The sequence below is a fragment of the Barbus barbus genome, assembly GCF_936440315.1.
Source record: "Barbus barbus genome assembly, chromosome: 16".
In the NCBI taxonomy this organism is placed as follows: domain Eukaryota; kingdom Metazoa; phylum Chordata; class Actinopteri; order Cypriniformes; family Cyprinidae; genus Barbus; species Barbus barbus.
Window position 1 is genome coordinate 26969042 of NC_136744.1, and position 26238 is coordinate 26995279.

Consider the following 26238-nt stretch of genomic DNA (forward strand, 5'->3'; position numbering starts at 1 on the left):
ATATAATATAATAAATAAAAGATAAACAATAAATTATTTAATTTATTGTCTGCTGAAGCAAACATATATTGTTTGTTTTTAACTTTTACGTCACTGAAAGATTTACCATTAGAGGTTAATCTCGAATGCCAAAAGTGTTTTCTCTCTATGTGTCCATGTGTTCTGCACATTAGGCTACCAAAACAAAAATATGAAGAACAAAATCATGCAGTGTCTTTGTGTGCTCTTTTTTTGTTTCTTTCTTGTTTTTGACTGGTGCATTTTTAGAGAGATGTACATCTCATACATTACTTATACATGCTACAAGTGACATACAGACCTGCCACTGTTTGTCACAAATATGGGCTAAAATACACTGTCATGAGGATGTCATTTTAAGTATTTGCTTAAAATAAATATAATATCAAATAAAGTTCCACAGCTTATTAAAATATTTCTGTCCATAAAATCCACTCGCTGTTGGAAGGTGTGGCAAAAAGTTAAATTTGGGCCCCATGTGCTTGTCTTTCTGCCCAGCAGTGAGTGCAGTATATGACGTGAATGTGTGTTTGTGTTCACCTGAGGCCGCGGGTGTCCTTTGACCAGACACTGCAGAACTAACGTGTCCCCCTCTCTGATGGTGTAGATCCTTTCACTGATGTTGTCCTCCTTCACCACACACGTCTGCCCAGAATGCACAATCTGAGCGTTCGCAGGAGCTGAAGGACAGAGAGAAAATGAGAGTATTACATTACATTTTCACTTCTTTCTTTAGCAGTGTTTTTTTATATGCTGTGTAGGAGACCAACTAACTAAAGCTAGTGAGGCTACAATTCAACCTATTTTTTTTTCCAGTTAGTGGATGATAAATGTGTCCTCTCATGCACACAGTGCCCTCAAAAACTATTTGGATACTTAAGACACAATTAAAAATATGTCTGGTATGATAACAAAATATCAAGCCAAATAATAATCTGCAAGCAAAACATTTCACAGTTTATCTACCGTTTTCTAGTATTCAGTAAATTATCTGTCTAAACTGTTAAAGAGTTAAACTGTCTAAATACTATTAAATATTCAAAGACACCAAACAAATATACATATAAAATATCAGTTTAATATTATTATTATTTATTTTATTTTATTACACAATGTGTCATTTATAAAATGTTACTGACCTAATATGAACTGCATATTATGTACATTATATATATTACAAGGGACATTGACATTTCAGGAATAAATAAATGAATGAATTACTACTGGAATGGCACTAATTGTTATTTAAACCCACTATAAAATGGGTTCATAAGTGAAATACAAGTACAAAGTACAGTACATTGAGCACTGAAATGAGTCGTTACTGTTCAGACAGCAGGAACATATGTTCTAAACTGTAATGGTTCTGACGTCAATACATATTATACATGGACTTCTGGGAAAAAAAAAAAAAAAACTTTCTATCAAATATGAACGTCTTGTATGTTTACAGAAAAGCATGCATGGCCTAAGCATGCCGAAATGAACAGAACAATACGAGAAACGTAAATTTCAGATGATATCCTCCATACTCATGTTCCATGAGTCAGATATGCACTCAAGAACATCTTTGCTAACAGAGTTTGCTAGCTGGATGCAGTGGGCTTCAATTCAAGCTCTGAGCAGAATTCAAACTCAAGACCCTCGGGAATACAAGTCAGCATCGCGGGCAGCCGAGCCCGGCGGTCACTGCCCGGTGAGCGCTTTGATTATGAAGAGGAAGGCATGTACCGCGACAGCCTACACACTGTAAACGATGAGTCTGTGTCGCTTATTAGCATTTGAAAGGGAGTCTGGGACAGGAAGAGCTGCGAGGCAAAGCAGGACGTGTTTAGAAATGTGTGGAAACTGCCAAACCTTTTATTTGCGAGTGTAATGGTGTGGTCAGGGTTGAGCAGGCATCAGAGGTCAGACAACACACGGAAATTAATGATGCTCATTAGCGGTACAATGATGCCTGCTCTCATGCTAACGCCGCTAACAACCAGTGGAAGAGAATGAATCTCAAACACTTAAAAGAAAACCTCTCAACTCAGCAATTCTGTGCATGACATTTCTCAAAGATAACCCTTATTTTGGGTTTCCACTCTCATAGACAATATGAGGATATCAAGGAATAAAAAAAAAACGGTTTTGTAGGCCTAGAAAAGGCATGGAAATTTAGTTAATGATGTTCATCTTTATGCTCTGCTACAATACATTTCATTGGAGAGTGAAACCTTTTCACAACCCACAGTGATGAACAATTTGTGAGCAAATCATTCTTTTAAGTATCATTCAATCCAGTTCAATCTAGAGCTGAGCAGTTCATCAGCTCTAAATGATGAACCAGTGCTGTTATTATTAACTAAAATTATTAAAAAATCTGAAATATAGATATATAAATATTGGTTTAAAACATGAAAATTAGACATTTTGGCTCGGCAACCACACTGTTAGACATTTCTGTAATTTCTACAGTTATTTACTGTATATCACCCAGTATAATACTGCAAATTCCCTTTACAGTAAATAACTGTAATACCCTTTGCATCATGGGAATTTTCTGTGACGTCAAACTCCACATACAGAGACTTACTATATTTTTAAAAATTGCTGTATACTACTGTATTTGCCGTAACGGCCTCTTTGGCGCCATTCTATTGACGTTGTTTTATTTTCCTCATTTCTTACATTTGGATTGACACGATTTGCCCTACACCGTTTAATACAACACCACAGCTTGGGACTGACTATACTGGACGTGTTACATCGCCTGTAAAGATTGGAAAATCCGTTTGTGCTTCATGTCAGAAACAGCGCGAGCGCTTGGAATACATCTGTATGGCAGAAATATATCGATGCATCACTTTACTGTCCGCATCCACTGTAGATAGTATAATAGGTACATTGTCTTTTCGAGTCGTACCACTCCCGTCCGAGGAAGACACGGAAACAGCGCGGCAGCGCCGTGGGTTTTGCCCGGGGATGAACCTGCGAGAGTGGAAGAGCTCCGGAGAACATCTGCGCTGTATGTCGATGCACCTTACAAGAGAATAAGACCAGCAAGCAAGGTACAAATACTGTACGTGTAAGTTTGTCTGTGTGTTTGTGTCATATTTTTCAACATGGTGGTCACAAACTTTATTATGGTAAACTGCGCTGTCGTTACAAACGACTTTTGTCAGATTATTGAATTAAGTTACAGAATTACAATTATTTTTAAAGAGCAACGCTTATCTTATATTAACATTAAGTTAACTAGTGTGAAATTTTGTTCAGGTGATAGTAGTTAATGTTGGCCAGTAGCCTATTGAGAAAATAAAATCATATGTTAGCTAGGTTAAACAAGATTTATGGCTAGATGTTAGAATTTGTTTGTTATAGTTTTTAATAGAATTTAAGATTTACTGCATTGTTTTGTATTTGTGTTTTAAAGGCAACTGCAATGAAGCATGAAGAAAGACATGAGCAGGCCAGCCACCCTGAGACTGATAATTCATGGTAAGAGAACTATAGTTTTGAGAGGTTTGTGTATTTTATATGGGATTTGCCTTTTAAAAGTGTGTCATTTCTACTTCTTATTTTTAAGAGAAGACACTTCTGTCACTAACACTAAATGGATGGTGAGCAAAGGCGGTGGCCACGTTTTGGAGCAGCACCTGGGTTTTGCAGACGGCTATGTATTTTTGTGAGGATAAATGCACTGCAAAACATCCTAAAACAAGATAAATGGTGAAGATGCACTGTTCCAGCATTGGAAGAGTTATACATACAATGTTTTAAATAAAGAATTTGATATTTTGTAATTATCGTGTCTGTTTTAATTGAATGCCAGAAGTACCTATGTAAAGTAAAAATAAAATGAATTCTACATAAAAATGATAAAATCTAATGAAATCTATATTAAAATGAATGAATTACAGTAGTATACTGATGAATTGGACTATCTTTACAGTAATTTACTGTAAAACAGCACAGTTTGCAACTGTAAATCAAATACAGTATGCTCCTGTAAATCTTAATTACAGTAACTTACTGGCAACAGTAACTGTAAAAAAAAAGTTACTGTAAAACCCTTTGAAATGTCTAACAGTGCCACTAATAGTACTAATATTACTAAAACTGAAATAAAAAGAAATAAAAGCTAAATATAAATATTAAAAAGAAAACAATTACAAAAGCATGAAATTGCAACTTTAAAAATTTAAATAAAAGATAGCCCTAATTCAAAATATTAATCCCACCGGTCACAATTGTGACCGTAAAAAAGGTTTTCTTTTATAAAGCTCTAAAAACCTTACTGACTGATGTTTCAGTGCACTTCCTGCAAATATGGAAAAAATAAAGGGTCTCAATTAAATATGTGCAGTTTGTAATACTGGTAGCACTAATATAAAAACTTGATGTTATATTTTACAAAATAGTAACAATTTTGAAATGTGTTGATGGTTGTATTTTTTTGTCTTTTATCTCAGTGTTCCTATCAAAGTTGCATAAGGTTTTTTATGCATAATAGTATCCCTAGAATGTGATCAAACAGTTTAAAATAGCTGGGCTAAGATATATAATTTTTATTATTGCAGAAATATGTTTATTCCGTACACACATTATCCCACCGGTCACAATTGTGACTGACCATAAAACACAATTTTTTTCAAAATTTCAAAAAATAATTATTGATTATTTCAAAGGGTTACTAATGACACATCATTTGGATATTTTCATTAAGTATATAATACAATAATATATAAATAATTAATAAACTTACATTGCTTTAAATTGGAAAATAATACATAGACATAAAGTGTATGATGCTGCCTTGTGATATGTTGGAAATCTAATGGATATTTATCAGTTAAAATAAATAAATCATCTAGAATAACTTAGGCTAACACTGCAGAAACAAAAACGGCTGCTCTCCTCATCTTTTTCCTCGTTTCATTTTGCGTGTGTATACGACAGTTGTGTGAGCTTATTTCATCCGCCGGATCGAAATAACTGAAAAAGCCCATACATAAACATGCACAGCACGTTGTGGAGCATCTTCATTTGATAACGACACAAACAGCTGGACTCTGACGTAATATTAGCACACATCCACATGTAAACGTGCGTTTAACTCTCCCACTGTAGTTCCAATGAAAGCAGAGGGACCCGCCCATAGACCCTCCCCTCGATGGAATCAGGACAGAAGTGGTCGCAAGTGGACATAAGAGACACATTTAAACGCCAGGTGTGAACGGTAATGTGTCTCCTTTGTCAACTTGTGATTGGATCGACGAAAACGCATGTTAATACCAGGTGTAAAAAGGGGCATATATTGTGAGGCCTGCCTAAATATTACTTCTGTGTAGTGTAAAACTTGTTTATAAACCAGTTTAAAATTGGTGAATGGAAATCGAATGATGAATCTTTGTTGTTGTTATTGACTAAAACTAAACTCAATCTCTTTAAAAAGCTGAAATAAAGCTGAAATCAAATATAAACATTGGAATAACAACTTAAACTTGCATTTAAAATATTACATTATTGAATTGGCATCTAACTGAAATATGTTTAAGTTGAATTATTAAAGAACATAAAATTATTAAAATTAAAACTTTGGGTATTGTGATGCTGCCTTAGAATTTAGCAATAATTATGCTTGAAAATGTAATGAAAATTCATCAGTCAAAATAAGTATATAATCTAACCACCATCACCCTGTTTCAAAATAAAGAGAGACTGTGTGTCTGTATGGATGTGAGTAAGAGAAAATAACAGCGTAGTCAATAGAGAAGTCTCCTCAAAGACAGAGCCAATGAATTTCTCCATGATGTGATTATTATTGATCGGTTAAGTGTGACGTGTGTTTGTGTACGTGAGGTCCTTGCGTTAACAGCTGCGGGTGCACCACATAATGTGTGGATGACTGGACCTCACAAAGCACTTGCCCTCTCAGCAGGTGTGCGTGTGGAAGTGTGTGTGTCTAAGCCCCAGATTGTTGGCCACTCTCCTCCTCAGCGGGAGAGAACGCCCAGAGTCAGGGATGAGCTCTCTTTAACTCTGCAGCCGGGTCAACATCTATCACTGTCACACTGACCCAGTGCATCATGGGATGAAGACAATCCACATCAGTATTCGGCAGTGGTCGCTCAGCAACAGGATTCGCTCTGGGTCAGATACTGAGGAAATAAATATCCCTGAGCAGCCTCAGACGAGTCTGGATGAGTTCTAGTCCGGCCAACAACACTATCTACAGTATATACCAGATAGAGCGATAGATAGATAGAATGATAGATAGATAGATAGATAGATAGATAGATAGATAGATAGATAGATAGATAGATAGATAGATAGATAGATAGATAGATAGATAGATAGATAGATAGATAGAATGACAAATAGAACGAGATAGAATGACAGATAGAACGATAGAACGATAGATAGAACGATAGAACGATAGATAGATAGAACGATAGAATGATAGATAGATAGATAGATAGATAGATAGATAGATAGATAGATAGATAGATAGATAGATAGATAGATAGATAGATAGATAGATAGATAGATAGATAGATAGATAGATAGATAGATAGATAGATAGATAGATAGAATGACAAATAGAACGAGATAGAATGACAGATAGAACGATAGATAGATAGATAGATAGATAGATAGATAGATAGATAGATAGATAGATAGATAGATAGATAGATAGATAGATAGATAGATAGATAGATAGATAGATAGATAGATAGATAGATAGATAGATAGATAAAATGATAGAACGACAGATAAATTGATAGAATGACAAATAGAACGAGATAGAATGACAGATAGAACGATAGAACGATAGATAGATAGATAGATAGATAGATAGATAGATAGATAGATAGATAGATAGATAGATAGATAGATAGATAGATAGATAGATAGATAGATAGATAGATAGATAGATAGAATGATAGATAGAACGATAGAACAGCAGATAAAATGATAAAACGACAGATAGAATGATAGAACGACAGATAGAACGACAGACAGACAGACAGACAGACAGACAGACAGACAGACAGACAGACAGACAGATAGATAGATAGATAGATAGATAGATAGATAGATAGATAGATAGATAGATAGATAGATAGATAGATAGATAGATAGATAGATAGAATGATAGATAGAACGATAGAACAGCAGATAAAATGATAAAACAACAGATAGAATGATAGAACGACAGACAGAACGACAGACAGACAGACAGACAGACAGACAGACAGATAGACAGATAGACAGATAGATAGATAGATAGATAGATAGATAGATAGATAGATAGATAGATAGATAGATAGATAGATAGATAGATAGATAGATAGATAGAACAATAGAATGATAGATAGAACGATAGAACAGCAGATAAAATGATAAAACAACAGATAGAATGATAGAACGACAGACAGACAGACAGACAGACAGACAGACAGACAGACAGACAGACAGACAGACAGATAGATAGATAGATAGATAGATAGATAGATAGATAGATAGATAGATAGATAGATAGATAGATAGATAGATAGATAGATAGATAGATAGATAGATAGATAGATAGATAGATAGAATGACAAAAAGAACGAGATAGAATGACAGATAGAACAATAGAACGATAGATAGAATGATAGAACGATAGAACAATAGATAGATAGATATATAGAATCATAGAATAATAGAGATAGAACAATAGAATGATAGATAGAATGATAGAACGGTAGATAGAACGACAGAACGATAGAACAACAGATAAAATGATAAAACAACAGATAGATAGATAGATAGATAGATAGATAGATAGATAGATAGATAGATAGATAGATAGATAGATAGATAGATAGATAGATAGATAGATAGATAGATAGATAGATAGATAGATAGATAGATAGATAGAATGACAAATAGAACGAGATAGAATGACAGATAGAACGATAGATAGATAGATAGATAGATAGATAGATAGATAGATAGATAGATAGATAGATAGATAGATAGATAGATAGATAGATAGATAGATAGATAGATAGATAGATAGATAGATAGATAGATAGATAGATAGATAAAATGATAGAACGACAGATAAATTGATAGAATGACAAATAGAACGAGATAGAATGACAGATAGAACGATAGAACGATAGATAGATAGATAGATAGATAGATAGATAGATAGATAGATAGATAGATAGATAGATAGATAGATAGATAGATAGATAGATAGATAGATAGATAGATAGATAGAATGATAGATAGAACGATAGAACAGCAGATAAAATGATAAAACGACAGATAGAATGATAGAACGACAGATAGAACGACAGACAGACAGACAGACAGACAGACAGACAGACAGACAGACAGACAGACAGATAGATAGATAGATAGATAGATAGATAGATAGATAGATAGATAGATAGATAGATAGATAGATAGATAGATAGATAGATAGATAGATAGATAGATAGAATGATAGATAGAACGATAGAACAGCAGATAAAATGATAAAACAACAGATAGAATGATAGAACGACAGACAGAACGACAGACAGACAGACAGACAGACAGACAGACAGATAGACAGATAGACAGATAGATAGATAGATAGATAGATAGATAGATAGATAGATAGATAGATAGATAGATAGATAGATAGATAGATAGATAGAACAATAGAATGATAGATAGAACGATAGAACAGCAGATAAAATGATAAAACAACAGATAGAATGATAGAACGACAGACAGACAGACAGACAGACAGACAGACAGACAGACAGACAGACAGACAGACAGACAGATAGATAGATAGATAGATAGATAGATAGATAGATAGATAGATAGATAGATAGATAGATAGATAGATAGATAGATAGATAGATAGAATGACAAAAAGAACGAGATAGAATGACAGATAGAACAATAGAACGATAGATAGAATGATAGAACGATAGAACAATAGATAGATAGATATATAGAATCATAGAATAATAGAGATAGAACAATAGAATGATAGATAGAATGATAGAACGGTAGATAGAACGACAGAACGATAGAACAACAGATAAAATGATAAAACAACAGATAGATAGATAGATAGATAGATAGATAGATAGATAGATAGATAGATAGATAGATAGATAGATAGATAGATAGATAGATAGATAGATAGATAGATAGATAGATGGACATTTATAATAAATATAATAAATATATATTTTCAGCTTGTGAGTCCAAACCGTGGGTGGCGAGCCGTATGGGAGGTGTTCCAGCTCTATCAGGTAAACGTGCTAACCTGAGTGCATGCTGGGCTGCTCAACTCTCTTTGCTGCTGGTGTGGGCATGCTGTCATCCAACAAAAAGTAACTTCTCAAACATCTTGTTCTTTCTACCTTTTCTCCTCCCAGCCCTGTCCATCCATCCACCCATTCACCCATACAACCATCCATCTAAATCTGAAGCAAACAAGGTTCTCTCTGTGAGTTATCAAACTAGTCTCAAGTCAGCAGAGGGGAACACGCCGGAGGGGGGGTAGAAAGAAACAAAACAAATGGAGAGCGGCATAGAGAGATGGAATATAAAAACAAATCAATATGAGACACACACACACAAACAAATGAACACAGCCATCCAAACCCGCACACACAGTCACGATATAGAGAGAGGGTGATATAAGCAAGAGCAGGAGAGTGAATACAAACGCACAAAAACTATAGCAGATGTGGTTTTTGCAAATAAAACTGGACATGATCTTAAAGGGAAGCATGTACAGATATCTCCTGAGAAGCAGCTTGCAAAAACACTGTTATTGGGCAATATAACAAATATTTCTGGTGCATTTTGATGCATCAATAATTTTAATGCATTTTTTACCTTCCTAAAGACAGTATCGTGCAGCATGTCAGTATGAGTGTTAATATTTAATAATTCAGTTATTAGCTAAATTTTTTGTCTATATAACTGTACAAAAAATGTGTTATGTTATTCATAATACATCATTCAGACATTTTTGAAAGTGTCTTAAGCTCATGAAGGCTCCATTTATTTGATCAAAAATAACAGTGAAATTGTGAAATATTACTACCATTTACCGTTTTAAAATTGTAAAAATTTTAATGTATTCCTGTGATACAAAGCTGAATTTTCATCATCATTCCTTTAGTCTTCAGTGTCACATGATCCTTCAGAAATCATGTAATATGCTGATTTTACTGCTCAACAAACATTTCTTATTATTATCAATGTTGAGTTTTTCTCATTATTTTTGTGGAAACTTTGATACATGAGTCTATGATAAATATTCAATATATATATATATATATATATATATATATATATATATATATATATGTATATATATATACAGTATGTATATATATATATATATATATTTTGTTTTGTTTTTTTTATTAATGTTATGCATTTTGTTTATTATTATTAAGATTATAAATGTATTTGTTTCTACTTTTGATCAATTAAATTCATCCTTGCCAAATAAATGTATTACTTGCTGTCAAGAACAAAATTAAAAAATCACTGACCCCAAACATTTGAACAGCAAAGTATTATATAGAATATATATATATATATATATATGAACGGCATATATATATATATATATATATATATATATGAACAGCATATATATCATATATATATATATTTATATATATATATACACACACACATATATATATATATTCCAAAATTTATATCTCAATATTTTTCAACCTTATAAAAACTATTACTATTTTACTATTACTCTTTTAATATTACTATTACTTTAGTTTTTTCAGTAAATTAGGGAGTAAAATATTAATAATGTGTAATTTTAGGATAACCTGTGCTTATGAAGAACCCAAGCAAGAGGATGACAAACGCAGCGCTCGGAAGAGATTACACCAAGCAAATTAGGGCAGGTGTAAAAACTGCAGGTGTAATTGATGACCCGATTTCCTGTTTGCTCCACCTGCACCCACGGTCCTCTGGGAACATTTCTGCACCCTTTCTGACCGGCTTCAACTGTTGCTCAAAGTTTTCTAGAGCATCGCCTCCTCTGCCTCGCTATTCTTCATGCACACTCTCCACACATAAATCATAGCTGAAACGCTGCTGCTGAGGAGCTTCACCAGATCTACTGTTTCACTCACATCCTGGAGTCACACACTTATTCATCTGTCCTGCATCTCCCTCTGTCCCGAGAGAGAAAGAGAGAGAGGGGGAATTATTCATCCTGCAGGAGCTGAGCACGTTTAAATAAATACGATTCTTTAGAGAGAGAGAGAGAGACTGACCAGCAGAGCTAATCTAACAGTGTTAGTTGTGCCAAGGTGTTTTATTGAGTGTTTACTTGTTGTGTGAGGAGCTGATAGCTTTCACTGTGCCTCAATACGGATCAGCCCTCTGACAAACACAACTACTGGCAAAAATGAGCAGACGGCATCTCATCAGACAAACGTCTCTGGCAGCGAGAGGAGCAGGGCTGAGTGCTGCCTGGAGGTGCACATGCCAGGACTTCTAAGTGTCTGGATTGCATGCATTCACACAGAAGCGTCATGCCGTTCAAACGTACATGCTCCTCAGATCAGAGCAGCAAGATCTTTTGGAATGCAACTTTCAAAATAACGTTTTTGTTATGTGCAATTTAAGGGATAGTTCACCTAAAATGAAAATTCAGTCATTTACTCAACCCTATGCTCTTCCAAATCTTATTTTGAAAGATATTTTGTAAATTGAAAGCCATTAAGGTCCGAAGCTGTTCTGGGTCCAATTGACTTTCACTATTTTGGACTAAAACATTCTTTTGAAAAATCTTTTTATTTTTCATTTCTTGGGTAAAATATCTGCAACAGATGTCACAATAATTTGTCCGAATGTGGTGAAGGATTTCCATTAAACAATTTTCACTCAGAGATTGCTAGTAAATTTCACAAATAATTACAAAAAGTAATACATTGAATTAAACATGATTTTTTTTTAGAGGTCGAAAGACTGAAATAGTATTTTTTTTTTTACAATAATCTGTTAAAAAAAGATTTTTTTTATGTTTTTGAAAGTAGTTTCTTATGCTCACTAAGGCTGCATTTATTTGATCAAAAATATCAGTAATATTGTGAAATATTATTGCATTTTAAAATAAAAATGTTCTATTTCAATATATTTTAAAATCTAATTTATTCTAAAGCTGAATTTTCAGCAGCCATTAATCCAGTCTTTAGTGTCACATGATCCTTCGGAATCATTTTAATTTTCACCCAGAAACTTCATTTTCTTGTAAAAAAAAAAAAAAAGATTTTATAATAGTATATAATATATAATATATATAGTATATATATAATAGTATATTTAATAATAGTTTTATTGTTCAAACATTTCAAAAGATTTTTCAACCGCTTTTCAATGTCTCTTATGCTCACTAAGGCTACATTTATTTAATTAAACATATTAGTAATACTGTGAAAAATAATTCTTAAATAATTTAAAATTATAATAATATTTTTAAATTATAGTTTTAAAAATTTAACAATTATTTTATGCTTACTTTACAACCACGAAAAATCTTTTTTTACAGTGTACAATCAAATCACACCTTTCACAGGCACCAAGTTATCTTGGCATCAAAGCAAGCTGGAGACGCAATGGCCAAGGACAGCAAAGTGAGGCTCGTGTTCAATAGCGTTAGAAAGGGACAGCGTCCCCTGTCAACACTGCATGCTTTTCATCTAACAATTAATTTCCCTTCACGTTTGCTGCAGCGCTTTAATTTCCCTCACCTACTTGGTCAACACAAGACCAGACGCAATTTATTGACCGGCAGAACATATGCTGACAACTGTGATTTTTCTTAAAAGGCTTCAGAAAATCTTTTTCTTACCTCAGGCACATTTCAGGCCTCATAACTGGACTGGCTGTTTCTCAGCTGTCTGAGCTACACTTAAAACACACAGAAAAGAGATCCCAAAGAACCATAAAAAAACTAAGTGTGAAAGCATATTGCCAGAGTGAAAAGGAAAGGGTGAAATGTGAGTAAATTAAATTATTATATTATTATATGGAAATAAAATAAATAATATACTAACTTTACTACTATTGTTACATGTGATTATTTGTGATTAATTAACCAGCATATTATAATTAATTCGATTAATATCAATTTCAAATAAAAGGCCATACTTCACATAAAACTAATAATAAATGTATCTGTAATATAATAATTAAAAATATATATTTTAATGTATTACTATGTTATTGATGTAACTGCATTTACACATTTTTAAAAATGTATATATACAAAATAAATAGAGATTAAGGTTGAACTTTAATTAAATTTGATTAAATGTTAAATTAACCTTTTTAAAAATATATTATTATTATTATTATTATTGCTGCATATATAATGATATATGCAATTAATTGTAATTGTTCAGATGAATTAACATAAAATAGTTTACATTTAATTTGATTAAATCCTTACCAACAAATACCAGAATTGAGCTGATGGCTGGACGGATTGAGAAAGTGAGAGGGATTTGTGACATCAGCTGAAGAGCAAACGTCGCTTTAGTGGTGGAGCAAGTTATTACATTTTGATAAAAGATTATGATGACAAACATAACGTGCACTGATGAATCACTCACAATAAGACCAGGAATGTGTATTAAGGAAGCAAATAGGGTCGATTTTGTGGACTTTAATGAGATGTCAGGCCTCGTGTGTGTGTATTAAAGCCATTTGTCTCTGTTGTGAGAGGGCTCTTTCATCCATTAGCACCGTATGAGAGTAAACAGGCCCACGCTGTGCTGTGAGGATTCTTTGGGCCCCTGTCGGAGCGACTGAGGGCCTCTGAGAGGCGCGAGAAAAACGATGGGGAGGATGTGAGCTAAAGTTAATTTGCAGGATCACTACAGTGACGGTTTTAGTGGCAGTGACAGAAACTGATTAAAGGACCACTGTGGAGAGGAAGAGGGAATGTAAGCCTGGAATTAATGGCGTTGCCATCCTTCTTTCACTACCCAGATAACAGAGGAAGGCTTATAAAATGATATATGCGATTATAAAAACCATAGCATGTAAATCACATCCGCCCAATCACTCCAGAAATGCAGTGAATTCATGAAACTGGTTAAAAAGAACCAGTCACCTCACCATCATAAAATACTTTGTATTTTAATAATTGTATTTTAATTTTATATACCTGTATATATATTTTTCTGCATTTACACATAAATTAATGATATAACTGATGCATTGCTTTTAATTTATGCCGATTTGAAAAACAAATTAAGATTAAATTATAAATAATAAATTTAAAAGAAACACTGAAGACTTTTTAAAATATAATAACATAATTTTACCAACCTTTATTATTATTATTAAAATTATTTATGTACTGTATATGCGTGTATACGGTTTATTATATATTACAATTAAAACGTAGTAATATATGTACCGTGTTGCATGTATACTGATTTAAAAAATGCATAACATTAATTAAATTGAAATTATTTAACATTAAATATATTTAATTAAAAATGTATTACACAACACAATTATTTATATTGTATAAATATATTCAACTCCTTTAAACAGGCTTTATTTGAATTATTATTTAATTATTTTTTTTTTCTCGTTTTTGGAACGAAATACGACCTGGGTGTATTTTTGTGATATCTCATAATTGCGAGACGGCTGATCACATTGCTTTTTTAACTGGAATACACACAAACACCAACACCTGCAGGTACACAAACATTATGGCAACAATGACTAAAAACAGCGTTTCACACAAACACATCCAAATCTCCCACAGCCAGACGCACAAACACATGTAATCAGGGCGGCCCATATTGGAAGATTTCAAACAGCCTGTGTTGAGTCAGTCTGAGGGTGAGTGGATCAGAACAAGCCTGATCAAACAACATGTTGAGTGCAGCCAAAAGAGGATGGACGAAAACAGAAACAAAGAGAATATGAAGAGAAAAGCAGTCTGAAGGCCTATTCGCACCAAGCAGCTTCAGTTCGTCAATCAATTCGTTTTTGTGCATGCAAAAACCTCAAAAGCCAATGATATTTAAGTTGAAGTAAGTCATTTGCGTTGCCAAACATTATACAGTGTAACAACCAGTTCTGAAAATAACTTCAATTGATAACTTATAAACCTTTAAAGACGGACCTGTTGTGAGCTTAATCAATGGTATATGCTTTTTTAAGCCAACCGGTTTTTTTTAAATAACCATGTTTAACAGCAGAATTTGTGGTGAAAAACTACATTACCCATGATGGTGCAGAAAATCCCACCAATCACACAATGGCGTCCAGCAAATAATGCCAAATGAGCTTGCTGCAAACGACCACTCCCATTACGCACAAAACGGAGTCTCAATACACTCTGCAAACACTAAAATACAAAATATTTCAATATTTAAAATATTTAAATTTCACCATCGTTTTAAAATTGTTTATGTCATTAGCAATGCTTAATGGCATTGTAGTTCTTTCCCTCACTAAAGCCATAATGTTTACAGTCTACTGTATTTTTCCCAAAAAAAAAAAAAAAATTGGTTCAAATAAAAGTTTGTAATGTTTATTCACTCACCTTAGCCTGGTTTGTGGCTTGAATGTTTAATAGAGACTCTTTTTTTAAATCCATATGGGAAAAATCAATGTAATACTTCTGGAACCAATGCGAGCAGCCACTAATGCATGGTTAATGTAGAAACCATGTGCCTCACTCCATTTTCAGAAAAATCATATCACGAATAGCGTATTTTAGTTGTTTCTGCACATTAAACCAGGTTAGGATGAAGTAGTTTTACACGTAATTAAACTTAATACTTCAAGCATCTGGGATAAAAGAAGTGACATCTTTTTCATCACATTTCGTTCTTGCAGAATGTCGTTTCATTTGGAATTTCATCACATTGTGAAAGTAAAATGGTTTGTGAAAGTTGTTCCATGTCAGTTATAACCGATGACAACCGTGAGGCACCTCAGACAAAATTCAGCCATAATGTGTCACCGGGCGACAGAACCTGCAAGTGTGTCTCTTACTGCAAAATATAAGCTTGTCAATCAAGAACTGGGAAGCTAGTCTGTGGTCTGGATGTCTCTAAGGACAGAGATGGCATGAGAGAGAAAAACAGAGACAAAGAGACAGAACAGGAGGTACAGAAACACACATGAGGTACAGTGAAGGAGAGAGGGGGCAATGAACAGAATAGTAAAACAGAAAGATGAAACTGGCACCTCAGATCTCCTGTGCAGACTGACAGGGCCGAGACACGGGGCGAGGGACGGAGAGAGAGCGAGAGAAGAGAAAGAAACAGAGATGGGATACATCAGGGCACCTGACTGGCATTCTCTTTATGAATAGAGCACGTCTACATCCCATCAAACCCCGGCACACTGACAACATCCCTGCTTGAGAAACTCTGTGTGATTACACACTTCATTTCTAACCTACAGTAAGGGCTTCGACATCACCAGAAATGTTCAGTTCAGGTCACCTCCTTTTATGTCTGATGGATCTTGCCAAGGAACTATCAGAAGTGTCAGAGATTCTCTCAGGCGAAGGTCAGAAAGAGGTTTTAACACAAGAGAGCAACAGACATATGATAAAACCTGTGAAATAACCTTAGTTTAAATACTAAAAAGAGCAGATTTGGCAGACATTTAGCAGTTTTTTTTACAGTTATACCACATACCGTATAAGATATAAGATTTTTATTTTTTTAAGAAACTAATACCTTGACTCAGGAAATCAAAATACCCCATCAAAAGTGACAGTAAAGACATTATTGAAAATACTATTCAAAAACTGCTGTTTTACTTGCTGTTCAACATATTGGGATGATTTCTGAAGGATCATGTGACACTGAAAACCGAAACTGTAATTATATTTCACAATATTGTTGTTATTCTGTATTGTTTTTTTATATTTATTTTTGGCTTTTTATTATGATTATTATGATTATTATGAATATGACAGCATGTAGACAGAAAACAAAGTGGGAGAGAAGGGGGGGGGGGGGGGCATGGGGAAAAGTCAGCGAACTGGAATTCGAAGTCGGGACGCCGAAAGCACAACTGTGCTAAATGTCGGTGCGCTGCAAGGCTATTGGCACTGACCTAATTTATATAATCAATTAAAATGTATTAACCAATAACCTATTAAATTATGAATATACAGTATAATATACAGTATACATATATATGCATTAATTCCTCTTATTTATTCATATGATAAAAAACAAAAATCTAAACTTGATGGATGCAAACCAAAAACACTGAAACTAATGTAAAACAGATTTCTATAGCACATACTTTTACATTACACTTGTTGTGGCCTTTCTGTGACTTCATAGTTGTATATCACAAAATCCTGTCCATACCTCTTCTGCACACACTCACTCACACACACACACACACACACACCTGTCTCAGCTGCATTACAATGGAGTTGAGGAGGTGAGCAGCTGGCGCAGGTTAAAATTAGTGCCATTCTGTCTACAGGTGTTTGTGTGTGTACTGTATGTAAGTGTGTGTGTCTATGTGTGAGAGCAGCATATGCTCAGGCCAATCTCTCTCTCAACTGGAGTCTAATGGGCACAAAGAGGTGAAGAAACAAGGGATGGAGGAGTAGATGAGAAGAAAGACTGCTGGGTCATCAGCCCATCTGTCAGACAGACAGATCACAGCACTGAGAGAATAAGCAGGGATGAGGTGAGGTAAAGCATCAAGGCACCAGGTCAAAGTGGAATTGAGCAAGGTCAAAGGTCACAGAAAAACAGCAACCTACCGGGTTGCAAATATTCCTTGCTAGTAACCAGTTTGGCTATTTCAGCTGTGATCATTGTTCACACAGTCAGTGTGGATTGACTTGTATTGACTAATAGGCGAGTATTGAATCAGGTGGGTTTCTTTTAGTAAAAAAATAATAATTAAAAACTACAGAAAAAGTAATGGTCCTTATGATGAATGACTTAATCCATTGAAACTACACAGCTACAAATGTAAAACACATTAAAAACACCATTATGCCTGTTCAAATAAGCATATTCATGTTCATAAATCCATAAATACATAAATGGATACATAAATCCACTTTTTAAAAAACTCTATTATATGTGATTGCCACAATTCTATTAATCCAAGCAATAAGGCTTTTCAGTTTTTTGTTTTAGTTTTCAAGCTCCATCAAACACAGTTTGCTCAAATTATACTTTGAATAATTACTGAGTATATGGTATGCCTCAAACTGTTTGTTTGAACAAATACTCAGTGTAAACCCTAATTGCATACATGGACTGTGATATGTGTGTGTGTGTGTGTGTGTGTGTGTGGTTTATGAGGACACAAATTTGTATAATGACATGGGTATGACAGAGGTATTACAATATGAAGGAGGTTTATGAGGACACTGCCTATGTCCCCGTAATTCAAAAGGCTTAAAAAACATACTAAATGGTGTTTTTTTGAAAATCTAAATGCACAAAGTCTCCTGTGAGGGCTAAGTTTAGGTGTAGGGTTGGTGTAGGGCAATAGCACACACAGTTTGTTCAGTATAAAAACCATTACGCCTATGGAGAGTCCCCATAAACCACAAAAACCAACATGTGTGTGTGTGTGTGTGTGTGTGGGGGGGTGGTGTGTGTGTGTGTGTGTGTGTGTGTGTGTGTCATTACAGAGTAGCACACAGTCTTCATTTATTAAAAGAGTGAAGAATCAGTGCTGATGACTCTATTATACAATTAATATGCATTACAGCAATATTTACAAGAGCTTTCTGCTGTTTTTACTGCCAGCCGTCTGTGTTCATGACTCAGAGACCAATAGCACGCTGCTTCCTCTAGTGCAGACGACAGAGACAGTCACAGGTTAGACCAGAAACATACTCTAACACAAGCATGCAAACACAGACACCAAAGCTAGGACAGTGCATTACAAGCATGCTGTCCTGTTGCACATGCAGTGGGTCCAAAAGTTTATAGTGAAAATACTTTTCTAATATAATATATTTTTGAATGACAAATTATATGCAGCATAGCAGTTTGAGTAAAACATTCAACTGAACTAAGACAATAAATCTGATTAAGTCAAGTCATATCACAATACAGAGCTTTATAAAATACAGATTGTAACAGGAAAATAACAATGTTAATGCTGTAAAATTAATCAATTATGAAAGAAATTAAAATTTAGCCGTGGAGCAGCTCTACAGAAGATAATGGTGTCATTATTAAGCTATTGTTTCAATTCACTTCAATAACTGTCTTTGCAAAGTAGTTCTCATGACCAATGTGACAACATGACATATTTCTGTGATGGTAACAAACCTCAGTACTCAAGGGGGCGATAGAGCTTCTTTCAAATCTCTGCGGCATTAAATCGTAGTTAACTACAAAAATGTCAAGAGTTTATCTAACTTTAAACTTGCACAGCAAGTTTCTAATTAAGCCTTTGCTTTGTCATGACAATGATTTACATGAAAATGACCACAGAAGACAATAAAACTGTCAGCTATAGCACCCCTTGTGGCAATGCTGAGAATGCAATGCATTTCTGACATTTTGGAAGAACACCTCAAATTGTGTTAACAACAGGGCAAGTTTACAAGTTTAAAAAGTGCAATGAGAAAGTGCAATGCAACCTTAAACCGCATCTGTCTCTTTTCACAACTATGACATGACTTAAATCCCTGTTTGCCGCTAAACCTTTTTTTAGAATGATAATTTTCCAAAAAGTGAAGGAACAATTTTCCGTTTCTAAAAGTGTTGATATAATAGTCGATACACCCTGGGTTCAAGTACCTGCATAGAGTATGCTGCGGACACGAGTCCTAAATGACTCAACATTATGAGCCGAGTAAGACTGCCTCCTTATAAAGCCGTGTGCTTTTAAGAGACAGCTGGGTAAAGCGAGTAAATGTTGTACAATGATCCTCTCTCTCTCTTTACCTTCTCTCATCTTCCACTCCCACACACACCACTCAGTTGGGCGTTTTCACTCACCCACACAAAGACACACACACACACACACACACACACACACTTGCATCAGTAGCGTTTGGTGATGACTGTTAATGTAAAATGTGTGACCTTCACTTTGGCTCAGAGTCCTAATGCCACCATCCCACAATGCAACTGGAGCTGATCGCATACTCGCAGACACACATGCAGACAGGCACACAAGCATCTATATAGTCATTTCACAGTTTCTCAACTCCAAAAAGTGAGTCATGAAGTCTAAAAACCTCATGATACAAGTCATTCTGATCTTTCAGAAACAATTTCCATTTTCCGTCTTTCTCTTACTTTCTTTGGAAGCATTTTATGCTCATAGAAAAGAAATGTTGCAAATACGATTTCTTTAATACCTCAGTTGTTCTTCAGAGACAGCAATAAGGTTAACCTATTACATTAAGTAAGCTATTTGTAGGTTGGTTTTTCCCAGAAGTTGCTCTGTTTGTTTGATCTGTTCAAACTCTGTTTGTATGAATATCCCTACCAGTCCGACAATGCAACAATGAATTAACCAATGACGTGAGTTTGGGGCGGGACTATCTGTTCATTTGACCAACTGCAGACTGGGACAGTGTCTGGACAATCTGTTTGAAATCAAACAGCTTCAAACGCAGCGTATTTACATAAAACAAAGACATTTTAATGTATATTAATATCAATCCACAAGATTTTAAATTGCAAAGTGGAAAAATTTCAGTGAATAAGGGCGTATTTTTTCACAAAAAACTATCGCATAACTTCATGAGATTTAAACTTAGCAAATTTTTGAGTTTTAAAAAGGGAACGTAATAAAAAACACATTTGAGAACCATTGTTTTATTGTAGTACAATACAAAATGACTGTATTTCAGTCATTAGAATCTCATTAAAACACCATTTGAGAATAACTGAAACTATACACTCAAATGTTTGTATGCATTATGCTAATGAGAATCTGTAGGTGAAAACCACCATGTTTTTGTGAGATTTATCTTTTAGCCTCATTTGAATGTTTAATATCATGGACAGAGAGAAGAAGAACGTCTTGAGCCGAACATATTCACCCTCAACACCATCAGTCTCAGTCACAGTCCATCACTCTCCTAAAGTCTCATAGACTCTCAAACACGCTCTGGAACCAGCTGATTAAAGAGCGCTGAATGAACCGCATGTTTCCCCACGCGTCCGGGTGCAAGCAGGGTGCATCGAGCCGGCGTGGCCTGCAGCAACGGCCTCCTGACCCCAGCTTTCACTGCCTAACACAGCGTGAACGCTCACAGTAATTAGATGCGGTGTGACAGCGGCTCATTATTCCTGGAATGCCTGCAACTGAAGGTGAGCGTGTGTGCGAAGATTGTCATATACAGCCAATGGAAAGCATCTGCTGTGAGAACGGGGTCTATGCTTGAAAGATCCAGTAAGATCAGCTTTGATAAATGACGGCTCTATCATGCCCTAGATCGATCTAGTGGAGAAATAAAAACACCTGGATGGAGAAGAGAGAAGATTTTCTGGCCATCGCAGTGCTAAAAGAGGACAAGGGGGAAAAAAGGTGCACTCATTTCTTCTCTCTGACCTTGTCTCAGAAGCTTCCAGTCCTTTTCAGCTCACAGACACACACACGGACTGTAAACACAACATTCACGTCATCGATGCCACAGAGAGAGAAAGTTTGTGACAGCATATCACACATACTCATACTCATTCAAGCGTGTCTGTATGAGACTGCCCTCTACTTATGAAGTTCAAACTCTAAGCTGTGTTGAGTTTCCCAGAAGGCATTTCTGCAGAAGATCGTAATGAGATTACATCCAACATATAGCGAGATTTTACCACATCTTCAAGATAAAAACACTCACATAGCTAATTTAACCATATTCTGCAATACTACAGGAACAAATGTTTGTTTTCATTCAAATCTAATAACTTTATTTGCCTTTTCTCCTCCGCTGATGTAATCAGGGCAGTGTGGGTGGGGCAAATAATATTAACCAATAAAATCGTCATCTAACATCCAATAGTGTCAAAATCAAAATCACAACTATAATGATAACAACACAGATGAATATCATTGGACTCACTTTCAATACATTTTTCCAGAACATTTTTTGGTTGTCAAAACCAATCAGAAATCATCCTGCTTTTAAAGAGCTTGAACATTTAAAGTGGCAGATGACAAAACTGCAGTGCATGCTTGATAAACAGAACATCATTGTGCATTGCTGTGGCCGCTAATTAAGTTTTCATTATAGTTATCTTTATAGATATTTTTGATTTGAACAGGCCTTTAAAAAATAGTTTTGTGTTTCATGAAAAAATAAACTGCTTGCTGCACAGTACACAGTGTATACGGTTACTTTTTCAAATAGTATATTAAAAAAACACTACACATTTCAAACAGTATTATGCCACATTGTTGTCTCAAGCATTTCAATACAGCATGTGTATTATGCATCATCTCCAAACTAAATTTAGGTTTTTGTCTACAATTTTAACATTGGGCAGTCCAATCAAATTAAAATTCTAGAAAGAAAAAAATAATGGCTTATATTACTTTCAGTTCATTTCTTGCACTGAAACTGGAATGTCAAATTGAGCACACTATTATAAGACATTAAATACTGCACATATGCAGTAGATAATTCATGTACATGGAAAATTTGTGTAGTCTCTACAGTATGCATACTAGCGTAAGCCCAATAGCACAATTTTGGTATAGCTTTGATACATTTTAGGAGCCATTCACACAGAACACATTTGTGCTTTAAAAAATGTGTTCTGTGTGGGCAGTGGAATGTATCTCAAAATGTTTCTTTTTGAAATTGAACTTATTTTAACTTGAGTGCCATGTTTTTAGAATACTATTTCATGCATGGGATGCTGCAAAAGATGTGAGTAGGCAGCACAGTGGAATGGAAAAACATCCCTTGTTCATTCTAAATCGATAACCTGCAATAATAATACCTCAAACCCCTAATGCACACTGTATCCTACAGAAATATTAAGAGTACATTTACATTCAAGCATTTGTAGATGCTTTCATCCAAAGCAACTTACGAAGGATTCAAGGTATAGATTTCATCATTTCATGTGCAGGTATTCTCTGGGAATCGAACCCATGAGCTTGGTGTTTCCAGCACCATGCTGTATTATTAAGCTACAATAACGCTGTAGCATGAGAGTATGCTGCTCTGAACATTGCCAATGTCTTCCACCAGACCAGACACATTGTTGAATCATCAAGGATGTCTATACGCTCCATCTGAACATACTCAGCACTCTACTGTGTCATCTTCTGTCTTATCTAGAAACTCTCTGAGAAGAACAACTGGTCCTGTGTTTGAAGTGCTCTGATATTTTTCAAGGCTTGTTTTTTTTTTCATTTCTTTTTGATGTGAAGCCCTTGACTCATTTAGAGAGGCTTGGTAATTGAATGTTGAACACTTCAAGAAAAGAAACCTGACTTCTCACCTAGTTCTGATACAGTGCACAAAGGTGTCAGTCTCCATAACGCGTCACCTCTTGCTAACAAACAGTCAGAAAAGTCAGAGTAAAAACCACAGATATATACATAAATGCCTCATTAGCAGCTGTGTCTATAGGCCAAAATTGGAGCAATCAATTAGAGTCCATGAACACTTAAGAACCAGCTGACTGTTATAAATGACATTATAAACTGGCACATTTAATCAACTGGGTACTTTCTGTATAAAAGTATTATATAGCATATTATATTATATATACATTTTTATTTACACAAGACCACCAAAGATCCAAAAGACAAACTTCATCAATGTCAGAGTAGAAGAAAGAGAAAGAAAGAAAGAAAGAAAGAAAGAAAGAAAGAAAGAAAGAAAGAAAGAAATACTTGGTCTGTCACACAACTCTACAATATTAATTACATCAGGGCAGCTTTTGAATAATTAAGAATGCCTATTTAACAGCTCTGAATAATTTAGCTCCAGTCAGGGCATGTGTGTATAATGTGATCGATAAGCACAGCGTTTAACCAATGAATCAGCAAAGGTCTCTATAAGAACTCGGTGTGCTTGCGTATCTATCCACTGCTGAGGCAGTCAATCATAAAGTGTGAAAGCCATGATTAAACGTAGGTACGATTACATTTTCATTCCCTCATCAGATATTTTAAAATAGCACAAATATATTTATAAACATGCAAATCATATGTCAATTTCATAAAATATCACAAAAAAAGTATTCTACAATTATATTATTAATAATTATATTATTTTTTATGTGAAGCATAATACAATAGTCTTTATTTGCATATTTTCCAGTGTATACTGTGGCGGGAGGAGCCAACGACAGACACAGTGGGTGTGGCGTCAAGCCTCGGAGAGGTTTTTATTAAACAATAAAAAGGAAAATAAAGTGTCCAAAGGGGCAAAGTGTCCAAATAAACGGGGAATCTGGTGTCCTCGTTGTGCTACGGGGCTTGTGCCGGAGGGTAGTGTTCGTCAGGGAAGGGTCCAGGGAAGGGGCGGAGTCTGGTGGGCGCACGCGCTCCCCTCTCGGGGCCGGGAGCGAGTGGCGGCGGCGTCTCTTGCGCGGCTTCGTCCATCTCCTGGGTTCCCGGCGCTTCTGGGGGATTCGGCGGCCCGGCATCCTGGCCCGTCAGCCGCCTAACGGGTGCGGCAGTCCTCCTCGACGTACCCTTCCTGGACCTCATGAGGACACCAGCGTGCATGCACGGGGAAGAGACCGGTCTCCCGAGGAGAGGCGCGCTCGGCGTTTAAACGGCGGCGGTGATGAGGCTCTATTCACATCAGGTGCGCCTCATCACACGCCGCCAGCCCTAGGTGTTCAGCGCCCCTCCTCTCTCACACACCCACTCCCGCCGGGAGCCTGGTGAAGGGCGGCGAATATGGGACGGGGTGGTGATGATGGACAGGGGGGAGGCAGCCGACTCGTCACAATACACATACTGTATAAACTAACTGTCAATCCCTCACTAAACAATATCTAACTTTAGCTCTCTATTTCCATCTCTTCTGACTGCGTTCTTGCTATTGTGTACAGTACATGGAAATAATCAAGACATAATTAGTAAAGTGCCGGAATAACTGCATATTTCAGTCTTCCACAGAAATGCTTCCTCTTAAAGTACTTACTTACAGAAGGACATACAGTAACGTCAGACAGACATCGTCTTGTAAAAGCCTGTGAATCATACAGCAATTTTCAATGTGGACAATGATATTAGTATTCTATGGAAGTTGTTCTCCTCACTGAAACATGTTACTGAAGCTATAGCAAAGCCCCGCGGAACTTTGTGCTAATGTGTGCTCAGACTTGGTTTGCGTGTCCTCTGCAGAAGCGGTGTGCTAAAGCGTGCGACCGCTGACAGCTTCCTAAATGGTTTGTGGCTGTGGAATGCGGAGAAAGCCAGCTTTTCGTGATATCTATTACAGTTTATTTAGGAAAGTGTCAGGAGGGATATTGCTGTGTCAAAACCGAACACACGCATGCAAGAGGAATGCTATAGACAGGCTACAAACCAGATTTACTGGAAAAGTGTCAGAAATGCAACTGCCTCGCTTTCAGACGTCCCTCACACGAGAGGCTGCCTGCAGAACAGATGTGTTCAGAGAAATCACAAGGCATATCAGCGGCATGTTGCATTGCATTTGCAAATGAGCGATGCTGATAAAATATTAAGGTATGGTGCGTTAATTTATGTCCGACAGTAAGAGGAATGTATCTTCTTAACAGGTGGTACTGAAAATTCATCTGATGCAGCAGTCTGTCTCTAAAGAAATTGTCTTAAATACAGGTTAAGCTCTATGAACAGCACCTGTTGCATTTTGTCAGTTTGAGTCTGTGTATCGAGAAAGTGAAGTAATGTTTAGAAATCTTTACTTTCACTTTTTAATCAATATAATGCATTCTTGCTGAATAAAAGTAATAATTTATTTCAAAAAAAACAATTTGACCCCCAATAATAATATTTTACTTAGAAATCATGCATTCAATTAATTGATAAAAAAGGATGGTAAAAACAATTATAATGTTACAAAAGTCTAATATCTAATAATTTGTTCTTTTGTGTATCAAGGAATCCTGAAATAATGTTTTCCACGAAAATTCTTAAGCAGTTTCAACAGTGATAATAATAAAAAATGCGTAATAATGCTGGAAATTCAGCTTTGCATCACAGGAATAAATTAAATTTTAAAATGTTTTG

General features: G+C 35.5%; 1 protein-coding gene across 1 annotated transcript in view; it reads right to left on the reverse strand.

The window, feature by feature from the left end:
* Positions 1–26238, reverse strand: part of LOC306882662 (MAM domain-containing glycosylphosphatidylinositol anchor protein 1-like) — a 207716-nt gene that overhangs the window by 161915 nt on the left and 19563 nt on the right. The window contains exon 3 of the mRNA XM_079437469.1: positions 559–698. Within this exon, the coding sequence (XP_079293595.1) occupies positions 559–698 (140 nt within the window). The remainder of the gene's footprint in view (positions 1–558; positions 699–26238) is intronic.